Source organism: Lagopus leucura, unplaced genomic scaffold (genome assembly GCF_019238085.1).
Source record: "Lagopus leucura isolate 7727_CA_CO unplaced genomic scaffold, USGS_WTPT01 Super-Scaffold_100004, whole genome shotgun sequence".
NCBI lineage: Eukaryota > Metazoa > Chordata > Aves > Galliformes > Phasianidae > Lagopus > Lagopus leucura.
This window is the reverse complement of record NW_024962264.1, coordinates 44770688-44786458: the sequence shown is the minus strand read 5'-3', so window position 1 is coordinate 44786458 and position 15771 is coordinate 44770688. Positions and strand designations below refer to the sequence as shown.

The following is a 15771-nucleotide window of genomic DNA, read 5'->3' as shown; positions in this document are numbered from 1 at the left end:
TGCTTTTTGCTGGTAACTAAATGGATTACTTTTATCTTGCCCTTGAGGGACGTGAAAAACAATTGCTCGCAATCCTCTCTGTAAGAACCTTTTCCACGTTTAAGCTCCCTGTCAGCTTTCTCTTCCATACCAGTTCTTTCCATCTTTCCTTTTGTGTCACAGAACATGCCGTGCATCTCACTTCTGTACTCTGCCCGACCCATAGCGCCGGGTTAGCCCCAGGCGGGTCAAGTTCGCGATCCCGGCCGGGCAGAAGCGCCGCTTGGTGCTCACACGTCCACCCAGGCTCTGAGTGCGACACAAACCGCTCTGCACCCACCCTTTGGGGGATACTTGCTTCTCCCCGAGCCCTGCGCCCACCCCCACGTACCACGAAGCCTCCTCTCTTCTTTAAATATTTTTTTATTTGGGTGCGTGGGTGTGTGCGCGGGTGGTTGGGGGGGGGGGGGGCGGGGGAGGTAGGATTCTTTCTTTTCACCGCCCCCCCTCCCCGCTCACCGCCCCTTCGGGGGGCAGCTCCTCACCTGCGCCCATCCCGGCGCGGCGGGGCGGGGGCCGCTCGGCGCGGCGCGGCGCGGGGCGGGCGGCGGAGGCGGGGCCGCTGGTGGCGGCGGGGCCGGCAGTACTCCGCAGCCTCCCGCGGAGCTCGGGCATCTCTGCGCGCCGGGTGGTGCGAGCGGCAGCCGCGGCGCGGCGGGCTCGGGGGGGCGGCATGGAGGGTGCGCACCTCGCCTGGGAGCTGGCGCACGCCGTGCTGCTGCTGAGCCTCATCCCCGCAGGTGGGAGCCGCGGCCGGGCGCGGGGCAGCGGGGCAGGGGGAGGCTGCAGGGAGCGGCGGCGGGCCGGGGGGCGGCAGCCGGTTTCGCTGGACGCCCCGGGAGAAAAAAAAGGAAAAAAGAAAAGAAAAAAGAAAGTCCTTTGTTTGTATGGCGCGGGGCTGGAGAGGGGTCAGGAAGGTGCACACCCCCAGCTCTCCGAGCCGGGCTGTTTTGACAATAAACTATCTCTTAATCGGTACAAAATGTCCCCGTGGTGAAGTGCTGCTGGAACAATAGGCGAAGGGCGGCCGCCGCCGTCAGGTGTCCGCGCTGCCCGGCGGGGCCGAAGCGTGCCCGGGGCGTCGCGGGGGGACGCGGGCTCTGCCCGGCTCGGAGCGGAGCCGCGTCGCTTCAGCACCGCCGCCTCCGGGAGAAGGGCCCCCCGTCTCTTCGGGGGCACTGCGGGCAAAAAGTTTGGTATGTCGGGTGATGGACCCGGGGGTTCCCTTCCCTGCAGCCGGAGTTTCCCGCTCCTGAGTTCATTAAATGCAGCACGGGGCTGCGGCGCTGGACGGGTTCGCACATGGCTTTTGGAGCAGCCGGTGGCACAGTGGCGCCCGAGGAGCGCACGCAGCGCGTCAGAGCAGAGGACGCGCAAGGTGTATTTCTGTGCTCTTAGCTCAGAGAGAGCTGAGGAGGTGAGGAGGGATGCCGGGCGACGGAACCGCTGCGGCCACGTTGCAGAGCTCAGCGCAGGGAGCCGACAGCGGCCGGCTTTGGTGTGAGCGCTTTGCCTGAGATGTGAAGCAGTCGTGGAGCTATCAGCGTTTCTGTGAATATTTTGTTTGGGTAATGTTTCTGTTTTGCTTCCCTTTGTTTGTTGATGCTCGCAGCTAGAATGTGATTGCTGACGGTTTGGGCTTTCCTGTTCAGAGTATCTACAAGCAACTGCAACATGCTGTTTGGCAAAGGAAATACCCATCAGTGGGTTATTCCTTGACATTTCTCTCTGGAATGTACTGCTTTCGCTCATTAATACCCACCAACTTTCCTTACTTCTAGTACTTCTAGCTTGTGCATGAAGGTTTCCCTTCCTCTCACTGTTGCCAGCTGGAAGGAAAGCTTAGGTAACTGTCAGTGTCCTGGAAATCATGGGAGTATGTAGGGGCAAGGAGGGACCTTCCTCTCCATGCTTCCTCTGGTTCTGGGTCAGATGTGTATCTGTGGGAGATGTATCACCTCACAGCCACGTCAGACGAAGTGGTGTAGACAAAAATGTATGGTGCTGCATGTGGAGGGACTTGCAGAAGACAAGTGCCTCTGGGTAGATGCATGTAACATCTGTTTATCACACAGGTGTAGGATACTAGGGCTAGCTTTGAGCTGCAGGAAGCATCACAGCGGATGCTTGTGTCCTGTTGGAGGACACCAGAAGTGACAGCCAGGGCAGAGCTGTGGGACTGCTCCTGTGTGTCCTTGCAGACACTTGGACTGGGTGAGCTCTCTCTGTCCTTTTGTTTACACATATACAAACTTATATTAAGTATCTTTTTTTGGCTTTTAGTCAAGAGCTTCTTCCTTTGGCTGCAGATAGGAAAGGAGGATGTAGAAAACAAAGCTTTAAGTAACTTCTCAGATAGTAAACCATTCATCTCATCTGTCCACAGCTCCTTCCTATTTTTTGTTTTCCTTGCATGTGCTTCCATCTTTCCTTCCATTTAGGGATGCAGTTTTCTGAAATGATCTCTTCTGCGTTCCTCTCCTGTCCCCTCAGGGCTCTCCCTGTCCCCAGTGCTCCACCAGAGGCTGTGTGGTGTTTCCACCCGATGGACATGGAAGGCTGAGCACGGTTCCTTTCAGCATCCATCAATCTCCCCTTTTTGCAGTCAGCTGCAGAGTAGCAGAAGGCTCTCTCTGTGCCCAGAGGGAAGAATGTCTGTGTCCATAATGCTTCCCACACCTGGCAGCTGGGAGGGAGGAGGACTGATGGAGGAAGATGGAACATTGTGCAGGTTCTGATTGCTGTCACTCAGTCACTAACCTGACCCCCTCAGATTATCCAAAACTCCTGCCTTCCCTGCTCTCTCATTTCTATCTACCTTCCTCTCTCTCCTGTACATATATGCGGCCTAAGGCCACTGCCAAGAGTAGAATGGCAATTTCAAGGATTGCTCAATACTTGACTCTTTTCCTTCCGTTACAACCAGGAATTTTCTCCTAGCAAGTGCCTAAGCGATTTTCTCTTAAGGCTTCATAACAAAGAGTGTGTTAAATTTGGCAAGGATTGAGGCACACATTTGCATCCAGTCAGAGTACCATTTGCAGGGACTGAAGGAATTCCCTGTGCTCTGTTCAAAGGTAGAGCCTCTTGCTGCCAGATGTGCGCAGCTGCACGATGCTTGGGTAGTGCTGGCTCACCGTGGGCTTTCCACCAGAAACTTATTGATTGTTGCCTTCTGGAACAACAGTGCTGCTCTGCAGGTGTGGATCAAATGAAGAATCCTTACTCGCCTCCAGCAGGGACATACTGCACCAGGACACAGGTGGAATCATAAAGGATATGTCTTAAGCACATGTAAACAGCAGCCAGCGGCAGAGGATGGGGCAGATCTCAGAAGAATCTCTGAGTCACACTCAGGAGTTTCTCATAGTTACAACTTGCCCTTTCTCTGTGTATTGTGAGAGGCTCTGATGATACCTCTGTGTTCTCTGCATTTGAGCCTGCTGTGTTCTTAAATGCTTTGTTAGTGCAAGCTATTACAAAGATTTCTAAGGCATAGCTGTGGTTGTTGAGCTACATACCAAATATTGTGCGCTTGTAGTTTGAAGGAAAGCTTCTTTCCAGCCTTTCAGTGAACACTCTGGTGTAATCTGAAGGCAAGGAATAACAGATTCTGGATGAAACAAGTACTTCACAGTACCAAATTGTTTCAACAACATATATGTTTATCTACAACACATGACAACTGATCTAATCTGATAGCAATCTTGTAGAAGAGAGGCAGTAATTACTCAAGGTTAAGGCACTTTTCAGCTGTTTTCTCTCTGTGCTCATGAAGATGAATGCCTCAGCAGAGATCAGGCGCTGCACATTGTCTTGCTCCACGTATGTGACACGCATTACTTTACAGATGTTGTTTTCTTTTTGGTGTAGTACAAACATCTTCCAGGATTTTGACTCATTTCCTTAAGTCTCTTTCAGCTGTTCAAAGAATGGCTGGAGGAAATGAGGTCTAATGCCCTAATGCATTGCATTTACTGTAAGAACCCTCTCAGTTTAAGTATAAAACATTGTCTTTTTGTAATTTCTTAATGCCCTTCTGAATATTCCCCTGCACAGAAAAAAAACTGTACTCGTTTCTGACCTTCAGAAACTCAGAGCCTGCTGTTGAGTCTCTGACCTTAGAGCCTAAGGTGTTTGCTGTGTGTTATGTGAAAGAGGAGATCTGATGCTAAAGACCAGGCTTATTAGAAAGTGGTGATCCATATTCAGTGTGTTACATCTTTGGGACATTTATTAAAGCAAGTCTGAAGAGAATACACTTGCACAGGAAGAACTTGAACACCAAATTTTCTTCTTCTATGTTACCTTACTGCAGAAGTGTTACGCTTTGTTTTTCAACGAATGTTAGGAAACAAGAAGAGGTTCTCCAAAAGGTGCCTGACTCTCCATAACAGTGCAACCTGCAAACAGGCACAAATGAGCCCAGTTTTAGACATGTGATCAGTCCTGATGGCTTCTTGCCAGGCACAATGGCAGCTGAAGTGTGCTGTTTGTCCACTGGCCAAGATTGCTGCAGTTAGTGATAAAGGCACAAGAGGAGTGCAGACATCTGTGTTTGAAGGGAGAAAGCGACTCCCGTTTTCTAGGCTATTCCAATTAGAAAGCACAGTAACTGTTAATCTCTCACTGGATTTACTCATGAGGATTGCATTGATTTATTCTGTAAACATAGGTTTTCAGATATACCTTTAAATGGATTTTTAATGTTCATTTTAATGTCACAACATAATTTGTTTTGTAGAGCACGTAGGGCCCTTGGTTATGTTATCTTTTACAGAAAAGAGGCACACAAATAGATGAGTTTCTAACATTGCTAACATGCCATGCAACTACAAGGCTGCTCTGTACAGATCCTTCCTGGAGACCGTAACTAAAATAAAGCATCATCTAGTAGTGTTATCAGCGACAGGGAGTTTTGTCATTGGGGGGATGACAACATTAAAAGTCTATGATTTGATATGTCATCTGACAGCTGAGTCCCTAATCATGTAATACAATCATTAAATATCTGATCGGAGAGGAACTCGTAATTCAGCTAGGCACTGACAGCTGTAAATCTGAGTGATAAAGAGGACACATGGGCTGATTTAAAGTAAGAAGATGTGAAAACTCAAGGGAAATCAGATAGACAGACATAACACATCTCTTGTAGGTTCCTTGGAACCCTGACAAATGCCAGGTTAGTCCTATATTTCCTTTCTTTCTCCATCTGTCATTAACTTACGCCAAGAGTGCTCCTCCACTCACACTGGGTGACTGCACTTCATGTCATGGAGTGGACTTGCAGGAAAAGCTTTGTACAAAGCCACTCTGCAAGAAGAAATTAAACTAGTGAGTAGGAAAGACACTTTGCAAGTATCTCGGTCATGCAAAGCCTGCATGTTTGGGAGGGGGAGAAGCAATCTGGGTCAGTTGTGTGATAACTCAGCACTGTTTCGAGCATTCACATACCTAGGCCATTCAGAACCAAGGCTCCTGCTGAACAGATCATGAGATTGAAAACTAGCACTTGGCTCTCTTAATCTCTTTCTTTGTTCAGGATTTAATGGGTGCACCGATTTCACGGATGGAAGCCTTTGTCTTCAGCCCTCAGGACTGCAAACTTCATTCTTTGCTAGATAAACTGTGCATTACATCACATTAACCTAACTCCAGCAGTTGGGTTTCTAAGAAACTGAGCAGGTACTAGAAATCCCTGCAGAGCTATAAGACTGAGGCTGGAGGGGCTGCAGAGATCATCTGGTAATCCCTGATCTTTGCTGGGCTCAGATATGGTACATCTTGCCAGGCAGGCTCCAGCCTCACTTGCTCTAAGAGAAACTTGTGGTAAAGATTTTCCCACCTGTTTTTGCTGCTGCTTAACTAATTGTTCCAGTTCAGAGCTAGCTTTTCTGCTGTCCAACCTCTCCTTCCTTGATGTTGCTTAATTCCTTTTTTTTTCTTTTTTTTTCCCCATGTTCTGGTAGACACAATGAACTGCTCATCACCTTCCTCTGGATACACAACAGCATTTCACATATTGACAACTGATATCACTTCTTTGATTTTTTTACAGAAATCAAGTACAGCTTCTTTAGCCTGTTTTTTTTTTGAATCTTCTTTTCTTTTAGTACATCTTCTGTAGTCTGTTGTCTTCAGCCTTCATTAACTTGCTTGCATCCCCCATAGAAGATGTGTAAAGTCAACGTCTGATGCCAGATGAGCCATGTAGTGCTTCCAGGTTTAACGAGGTGGTTACCTCCCCTGTAGCATGCTGCCATTTGATTCAAGGCATTGCAAAGCAGATTTTAATCATGATTTAAATCAGCCAACAGTAAGCCTCGTTTTAACTGTTTTGCATTTGTACTTAATCATTTTGTAAAGAAAGGTTTAACCTCCTTTATTACCACTGAGAGAGTTTTAATTAAATATTGCCTTTGCACTTAATGTTATACTCAGTTTGATTAATCACTGTGCGTGTATTTAAGCAATTATGTAGCTTGTTGTATATACACGTATTCTGATTCTTCACGTGTATGTTTTAGTGTGAAGACAGAAAGTGTTGACATTTGTTAGATAATTGATTTTTTACTTACGATTTGCATTGATTACAATGGAGGAAAACAGAATTCTGAAATGTTCTTCTGTTGAGATAAATGACAGCACTTAGAAGCCAGCCAATTCCAAAGAAAAAACTCATTGACAAATGTTTTGAAATAAAGAATTAATGTCTGAAAGCCCTATCTGTAGTCAAAACCAGCGGTCCCTAATCACTACGCTGCAAAAATTTCAAAACTAGCCGATCTCATCCTTTTTATACTTAGAATGGAAATGGGAAGAAGCATTCATGTTTGTTTTTCAGCAGCTCATCCATGAATGGACGAGTTGCTTAATTGAGTTGTACTGCATGAACTGAAGTAAGGAAAATAGTTTATCTGCACCTGCTAGGAAACTCTGGATGCCAAAGGCTGCTTGGTTTGTCACTGCAGCACAACCTGCCTGGAGGTGCTCAGCTGCTGGCTCCCATCAGTTCAGTTATCTGATTATCTTTAAAATGTTGGTGGCAGATGTAAAGCTTGAGTAATATTTTGCCTTTTTTTTTTTTTTTTTTTGTAATAGAACGTGTAAGTTTGTAGATTCAAAATTTTAGAATATTTTTGATTTTAAAAGGAAAATACGCACTATAAATTCTGCACTATCATTTTTAATGGAATATTAAAATACATATGCATTGTAATGTGCTGATTCTGATGGAAATGAGTCTGTTTGCCTTAGAACTGTAGATGCTCCTCTGAACTAGCAGCGGGTGCTAATGCCTTCTGTTTCTGCTTCTCGGTGGTTGCCCAGTTCTTTCCATTACTTTTGCTGCTCAACTCTCTGTTTGCTGTTTTATACAGCACAGAAGTGCTTTCTGGGCCTGGATGAGCACAACTTTTTAACATCAAAAAGAAATCACATTATCTTCAACAAAATAAAAGCTTCCTTCCAGCAGTGTTCATAGTAGCACAAGCTGTTGAAGTTTCCTATTCCATAGCATGTCTGACTTCCAGGTATTATATATAAAATTACTGATTAAGCAGTAATGCTAATGCCATCATACCTAGGAGTTGGGGTATGCAGCACAATAAAAGAGGTCAGATTGAAGGAGCAGAAGTAAACTCTGTTTTTCTCTTCTCCTCCCGTAAACTAAATACCATCAAAAAAGATGTCAAAATGGGATTTCCTGCTTAAGCATGTGCTCAGACTGTGCTCACAGCAGGGTGCTATTTTGTCCATCCATCTCTTCGAGAGTATGAAGGAGGACAACTTCTTCAGTAAGTACCTATTCTCGAGTATGCCATGTGTGCAGTCTGTGGTAGGGCTGTGTTAACAACTAGGAAAGAAAGTATAAATCGCAGTCAAGATATATGTAAGACTTCTGCTGATGTTGGAGATAAAGTTAAAAGGCTGAGTTATGTATCTCCTTGCCAGAAGAAGACTTGAGAAATGAAACTGGATTGTCAGAAATGTATCCTAATCTCTGTACTCAAGGCACTTCCAAGACATTGTCACTGACAGATCTCACTGCGTGTCAGCATGATTACCCAGGGCTGGATTAGTTCACCCAGAGATTCTGAAGAACCTGCCAAGGAATCATAGAATCACTTGAGATGGAAGGGACCCCTAAAGGTCATCTAGTCCAACGCCGATCCTCCAGAAATCTTCTGAACTGCAGTATGTGTACATGAAAAATATCTGTGCCACTTCTGTAAATTTGGAGGACATGTTTATTACTCTGAAATTCTTATTTATTGCTGTAATTTCTAGGAAAAAGTACTGAACTAAATATTTAGAGAAAGTCAAAAGCAGTGCTTCTCTTTGTGGTATTTAATGTGGTCCATCATAAGAACAATGATAACAGAATTATGCAATTATTGGTAAGTTTTCCTCCCTAGAGGCCTTATGTAGATGATTACCAGTGCACCTTTTAATGAAATTGCTACTATTTGATAAAATTACTGCCAAGATTTGAAATAATTATAATTTCATAGCCAGAAGTCTTATATCTCCTTCCTCAATTGAGCCTTTTCCAAATAGGCATTAGTTCAGATTGCAAAATGATTCGTTTTTCTTCAGTTTCTCATTTATCTCCATTAAAACCACCTTTTCGATGGATTTCAGAAAACAATCTTTTAAACCCAAGTTGTTCATTACAAGGAACATTCATTCAAAATGGAAGTTGAAAGATACTGCACCTTTTAATGTAAATGTCAGCAAAAAGAAGTGAGAAGGAGAAGCTATAAAAGAAATAGGCTGGATGAGTGACAGCTGCATTTGTATACCCTGTGCATTAGTGCACTTCTTTTAATTGTTCTCTATATGTACTTTATAATTTGTTTATTTATTTATCTAACAGCTGCAAAACTGTAGGAACAGCTGTTTAATAAGTAATTCTGGAAATTAGAGGTGTAAAAGGAAATACTTCTGTAGAAGTAAGAATCAGTCTAAATGTTGTTTAAATCTGTGAGCTGACAAGTGTTGAGGCAAGCAATTACTCTTTTTTTTTCCCCCCTGCAAATTATACTTAAATGTGTGCATATACACTTTTATTTATCTTTCTTCTATAATTTTACTTTGAACGAAAATTAGCAGGTAGTTGTTCTAAGCTCAGCCCATTCTTTTTGCTTAGAAAACTGAACTCTGGTTTTGTTCATGCGCACATCGTAGCTTCCTCCTATGGTAGGAAGTTTGGCTGCAGAAGACTGCAGAGTGTCAGAATAGGTCGTTGGCCATAGCACAGCAAGATGAGTGGCCAGAGTGCTGTAGTGCATAGGGTGCTCTTACAGACAGAAAAAGGCCCAAACCCCTGACTTCTCAGAAAAACTATTCAGGTGTTGTCATTTGCAGCTATGGGAGGAGCTTGGTGTTTGGTGCTGCTGTGGTTTTTCTGTATGTGTGCTGAACTAGAGTTGTGTTTAGCTTCGTGTCTGCCTTTGCAAAATGCCTTTTTTGACTGCATTAGCAGAGTAAGTCATGTCAGTCAGAAAGGGCATGCTGTTTGGTGTCTTTTTTGCATGGCTTGAGTTTCCTTGCTCCAGCAAGAAAAAACAAAAGCTGGGGAAGAGGAAGGTTCATATCCTGCCTCTGGAAGGTGCAGGTACTTCCTCCAGCCTCCAGCCTCAAGCAAGCTATGCATTAGCTTCTAAACCAACTCTTGCACATTTGTGTTGCGGGTCATGTGCAGCACTTGGTCTGCTCAGCCTGCTTCTGAAATGAGAAAGCCAAATGCAGTTAGGTGCATTTGCTAATTGCTGCTGATCCTACAACAGGACCTGCTGGCTTCTACCCACTTGCACTTATCCTGCCTGAAGCTCCAGTGAATGTTTCTCTCAGAGATTGGGATCTGCAGGGGTTAGGAGGTGAACTGGCCTTGTGTTCTTCCCTGCCGTATGTTGCTACCTTGCCCCATGCTTGCTGTTTCTGCTTAACCATGTGTAATTCAGAAGGCAGGTGACCTCTGTTTGACTGTAGCTATCTGAGCTGTTCTCAACGCTTTTATTTGACCTATGGAGCACCTTCACAGATATTTGGGGATGCAGATCTGTGTAAGAGCAATACTAAGACACAGAGCCACCTTCCTGTGGAATGTCACTGCAAAGGGAGGTGGCATGGCTGAGTGTTCCCCAGCCCAGACCTCTCTGTTCCTGTGGTTCCTCACACTCCAACCTCCATGGATGATAAAGACAACCTTTGTTCCAGGCTCCATCTATTTCCTCTCTGGAGTTTGCCTTGGGTGAAATTGGCTGGCTCCATACTTGCTCTTTGTGTTGGGAGATACCCATTTCTCTGTCATGCTGCCTGTAGAAGTCTTTTTTGGCTGCTGCTTTGAGCACTAGAGAGGTGAGCTGCAAACTCCTGCCCTCTCCAGTTCTCCACTGCTGCTCCCTTCCCCTTGGGATGAAGGGCTTGGGGCAGTGGGAACACTGTGTGAGGAGGCAGTGATTGCCCTCATGCAACTGGGTAAGCATCAAAGTCCCCACTCATACTCTCCTCTGCTTTTCTGCTTCTTAACTTGGAGCCTCAGATGATCCAAAGCTTCAGTTAGTATTTCCACACTGGAAATGTGGAGTATTCAAGAGAATTTGGTGGTCTGCAGATGGCACTGACTCTGTCAGATGCATTATAAGCAAAACAGTTGGGTCTGCAGGGCAGTTTAATCAGTCTAGACCCTAAAATACATGCTTGGTGACTGTTAAGTTAGCTTTCAGTCTCCAAGATGAAGATGGGGCAGGTCAGCATTTCTGTCAGCTAGGAGTTGTGTTCACATATGCTGAGGTTCATATATACATGCAGGGAACAGTCGTGTCTTTGGTCTTTTTTGATCTATGTCTTTGAGGACACTAGCCTGGGTGTTGGCATGGATGGTTTCTTCTGCAAAGAGGCCATACTGCTGGCCTTGTTTTTCCCCGCAGCATAGCTGCAGTGGTGTGTGGTGTAGCTTTCAGATCAAATCACTGAAAATTGACATTTGCCGTTGCTAAACTTTACATCTAGCATAAGGGAGATTGTCTGCTTAGTGAAGCAGAACAAAACAAGTAAGCATATGATAGCATCTCTCCTTTGAAAAAATCTGGGAGATTTATATACACCAGAGTAAATTAAATTTGCTTCAGTGTGATTAACATGTAAGTTTTACACTTTGGTTTCTTTGGAGCATAAAATGAAAGGACAAAACAAATCTAATTGAAAAGGTCTTGAATTCAGCTTCAGAATAGCACGTGTCAAGAGTGGAGCAGCTTTCACAAGCTGGTTTGGACAGCAGTACTCTTCAGTTAGGCCAACTGGTATTGCATAGAAAAAAATGGACAGCCTTGTCTGTGACTTCTGCATGTGAGTGTGAATTGCTTTTGCTTCAGCTTGTCTTTCAGACCTGCAGGAGACTTGTGTATCTGAAAACATACTCACTGTTGCAGCAGCACTGGGCATGCTAAAAGAGGATATTACCTCTCTGCAAGCCATGCCTTGCTGATATCCCTAGACCACTGCATCTTCGACAGTGCTACTACTTTAACTGATAAAGCCTATCTCTTGTTTCTGCTCTCTTGTGTTGTTGCAGATGAGAAACTGAAAAATGCGGTGAGTGAGGTCTGTGTGATATCCCTTGAAACAAAGTCAGTGCCCAGAAAGATCAGGCATGAAGAGAGTACTGTAATTGCATCCAGGCTCTGCAATCTTACACAAAAGTCACTTTGTCCTTGAAGTTTAGATCCTCAGTGTGTTTGTCATGCAAAAACGTTAACTGGCACAGAAGTGAGGGCACTGTGTTCACTGGGAGATATTTGCACAACTTATGGGGGACAACCAGTGACTGTAGAGGTTGTGGAGGGCCATGTGGGGAAGAGGCAGAAGGCTAAGCACCCCTATGCCCTTGCAGTGCCTCCAGCTGTGGGAAAGGCTTGGAGGAGGAATCTGCTCGTGTAGGATAGCAGTGAACACACTGGCAGGTCACTGCCTGTGTTCTGGGCTTGGCAGATCGGATGAGATGGGACATGGGTGGCAGTTGGGACCTGCCATCTCTGATTTCCTTTGTGTCCAGGAAGATCTGAGGGGTAGATATGGAGGATTGGGAGCAGAGGACCCCAAGCTAGGCCATGCCTTGGCACACGTTGTGGTGGTGATTGGGACAGCTTGGTCCATGCAGGGCCACCACAAGCCCAGGGAGACTGGCTGAGTCCCCAGGTCAATGTGGTGGCTCCTTAGCCAACAACCAATATGGCAGTAGAAACATAAAGAGAGATCCTTATAGTTAGGCGTAGATATATAGTGGCTGTACTGTGAAGCTGTGTTGTTGGGCTGTGAAGCCCAAGTCCTGGAAGGTGTTGGAAACAAATTTAAAGTGGAACGGAGTGGGGCAAGGCATGTTTGGTGGGTTTCTTTTGTTTTTGGTTTTTTTTTTTTTTTTTTTTTTTTTTTTTTGATCTTTTTAATGTTTAGATAAGAGTTAAAAAGGAAGCAAGGACTAAGCTACTGGCCTAAGGTTATGGTAGAACTGGGAATAAAATCCATACTACCTGACTTTTCATCTTAATCCATGGCAGTCCGATGTCCTTTGTTGAGCAGCTGGAGACAATCTGCAGTCACTTATGAGCATGATGGAGTTGTGCACCTGATGTGCCTTTCCCTGCTATAGCAGTTTTGTGGCTGAGGCCAAGAAAACTCCCAAATAAGCCACTTTTTTCCAGGATGGTACACTCCTTAGCCAAAGCTTTTTTGTTTGCACATCCCTTAATTGTTACAGGAGCATTCTGCTGTCCTTAATCATATCCCTGCAATTTGACCTGAATTTCCTATCAGTATTATCTAGAGCTGTTTCATTTCTACCTCCTACAGCCTGGTTTTCCAGATGTTCTTTCTGTATGCCAAAGTCACTAGTGCTATACTCCCTCTCATTCCTCATTCTCCATCCATTTTTAGGACTTAGGAAGCTTCTTGTAATATATTCATATATTCCACTTCTTTTTTTCAGTTACACAGCCTGGTTCACAAGTGATCCCAGCACTATAATTTTCAACTCAAATTTGTTAGTTTATAAAGAAAAGCTGGCCATCAAAAGAAGTGACTTTTTCTAGTTGTAGGACACAGATTTAGAACTTCCAAAATGAGGGCTGTCCAACTCTGAGTTCTGTGATTTATTTTATGGGTAATTATTTTTACTTTGAAAATTATTAAGTGTTTGCTAGCATATTATAATTACCTGCTGGTTGCTCCTAAGGACAACTCCAGAGGACCGTCTGGAACCCCTCTCTTGTGTTCTGGCTATGCAGCACATGGGGAGGGTTGTGTGTTTCATGGTGGGACCATGGCCAACAGCACAGTCATTTGCTCCCCCTAGCCCACAGGAGCCATGGGGGTAGGGGACAGAATGCCTAGCTTCTTCTTGTCCTGCACAGTCCCTGTGGTAAGGTGGGCTTCTCTGAGACTGGGGCACTCAGCTGAATAGTGGTATTGTAGTTTATGCACTGTTTCGAGATATAAGGTAATGAGAGAGTGGAGGCATGCCAGTATACATCCTCACTCTGTATCTGCCCCGCACCTGGAAATCTTCAGTTGAAACATAGCTGTGAGTTCCTTCATCCTTTTGCTCAGAGAGTTCCCACTCTCTGTCAGCAGTCCCACTGGTGACTGGCAAAGTCATTTCTTCCTTGGGTGAACATGGAGCGTCAGGAGGACAGCAGACTCCATGTCTCATCCCCAGCATATAGCCTGTGAGAGATCTGTAGTGCAATTTATTAGTGTTACCATCATGGTTATATGTTTAAAATTGGTGTTACTGGAATGCAGAAGAGCAACAGTGAGCCTGAAGAGCACCCTCGTGCTTCAGGTGTGGTGCAAGTGGAGCAATCTTAGACTGAGCATTAGCAATCTGAGAAAGATCAAGAAATGGCAGATGGACATCTGTTCTGGGGATTAATACGTTGGATTACAAGTTGTTGGTTAAACTCCCTACTGCTACAGATTTCTGCTACTTAATTATTCCTCCAAACGGAAGATACAAAGTCATTCCCATCTTTCCAAGCACCTCTTTAATTCTCTTTTAAATATGGTCAATATTTAGGAACACAGCAATAAAGGCATCTGATGGTCCTTCCTTTTGCCACCTTTTGTTCTTAACACTGTATTTGCTTTTTTTGAAGATACCTTGTTTTTGGAAGGTGACTTTGGACTGTGGAAATATTTTTGCAGAAAGCATTAGTTAAAATTGTAAATTGTTTTGCAGAGAAAATGCAGGCTGCATAAAAAGGCCCATAAAATATTTTATTGAAATATGTGTGGTGGCTTCGACTTTCACCAATTCCAGTGTGTAGTCTATTTCTTGTGCCCCCAGACTGAGTTATGCTTTGCTTTGTTGTTTACAACGTGTAAAAACTATCCACCAACTTGCTTAGATGGTCCTGGTAATGAAAGTTGGAAAATTTGAACTTTTAACCTGAATGGTGATCAATACTGAGGAAAAGAGTAGATAAAAGTCACAAATGTTACAGAAAGTATGAAATAATGTGTGGGGTTTTTTTAATCTTTCTGGCAAATATTATTTCTAGAATGCTTGTTTATATAGTTGTGAGTTTGTGTAGAGGATTAGTGGACCTCATGTGGAAAATTTCTGGTGATGCTGGAAAAACAGGCACTGATGGACTGCCTGCCTGTAGGGTCGTAAGTAAATAGGTAAATCAGGGGGAGATGGGGAGAAAACAAGGACTTCCCCCAAAGCTTAGACCACAAAGGAATTAGACTGTAGTGGTCTGACCTTCCTTTGTTTCCTCGGATTTGTCAGGAAGAAGGGCAGTTACCTGAGCTGATCTCATCCAGTATGCATCTTAAGAACAACTAAAGCTGTGAGATAAGTGAATTAAGTCTGAACTACATAATCTTGTCCCAAGTAATTATCTGATTGTTCTGCTTGAGAGTCTGTTGTGGGCAGGGAAATTCTGAAATGAGCCCTAGAGAGTGTTTAAAGAGTCAAATGGTGATGTTTTTTGAGAAATATTTCTTTCAGACATGGATATCATGCATCAAGTCCAACTGTGCAATATTTTGCTACACATTAGCAGGGCTTGATGTCATGGTTACTGGTAGGATTAAAAAGCTGGTCTTTGGAAGGGACAGATTTGTTGCCGTGGCACACTTCGGCATTTATGTCCATCACACTGATGCATGTAGTTTAGGCAGATCCACGCTGCTTTTATAGGTTGGTTAAGACTTCGTTCTGTGCAGCACCTGCCTGTGGTCTGTCCCTTACCTCTGTGAACCTGTGGACTAAGTCTTACATTTCACCTCCATGCACCCTTGTGCTCTAAGAGGCAGTGGGTTTGGGAAGGACGAAAGCCCCATATCTGGCTGCACAGCACATTGCACTACAGGCAGGTTGTGTGCAGACTGTTTGGAGCCTGCAGTCACTGCATGTCGTTAATCTGCTGTATAAATACTCCTGGGAGAAGTGGAAGCAGAGGGAGCAGTTCAGCAAGCCAGGCTGGCTCAGTGTTTCCTCAGGGGCAAGTAAATGAGTTTACTCTCCATATAGTTCTCAGGTTCCTTAAATAAAGTTATCACTTGCTCCACCGAGTGTGCTTCTCCGCTGACACATGTGGGAGATGCAGAGGCTGCAGTGAGGTCTAGTGAGGGAGGATCACTCGCGTGCACAGACGTTTGGCTGCAATGATTCTGCTGCTGCAAGTGCATCTCTGTTCACATGGCCATGATGTCACTTTGAGA

The 15771-nt window shown here is 44.7% G+C and overlaps 1 protein-coding gene across 1 annotated transcript in view; it reads left to right on the top strand.

Moving 5' to 3' along the window:
* The first annotated feature begins 704 nt into the window (after positions 1-704).
* Positions 705-15771, top strand: part of KIT (KIT proto-oncogene, receptor tyrosine kinase) — a 51732-nt gene continuing 36665 nt past the window's right edge. Inside the window, exon 1 of the mRNA XM_042871996.1 lies at positions 705-779. Within this exon, the coding sequence (XP_042727930.1) occupies positions 713-779 (67 nt within the window). The 5' untranslated portion in view covers positions 705-712. The remainder of the gene's footprint in view (positions 780-15771) is intronic.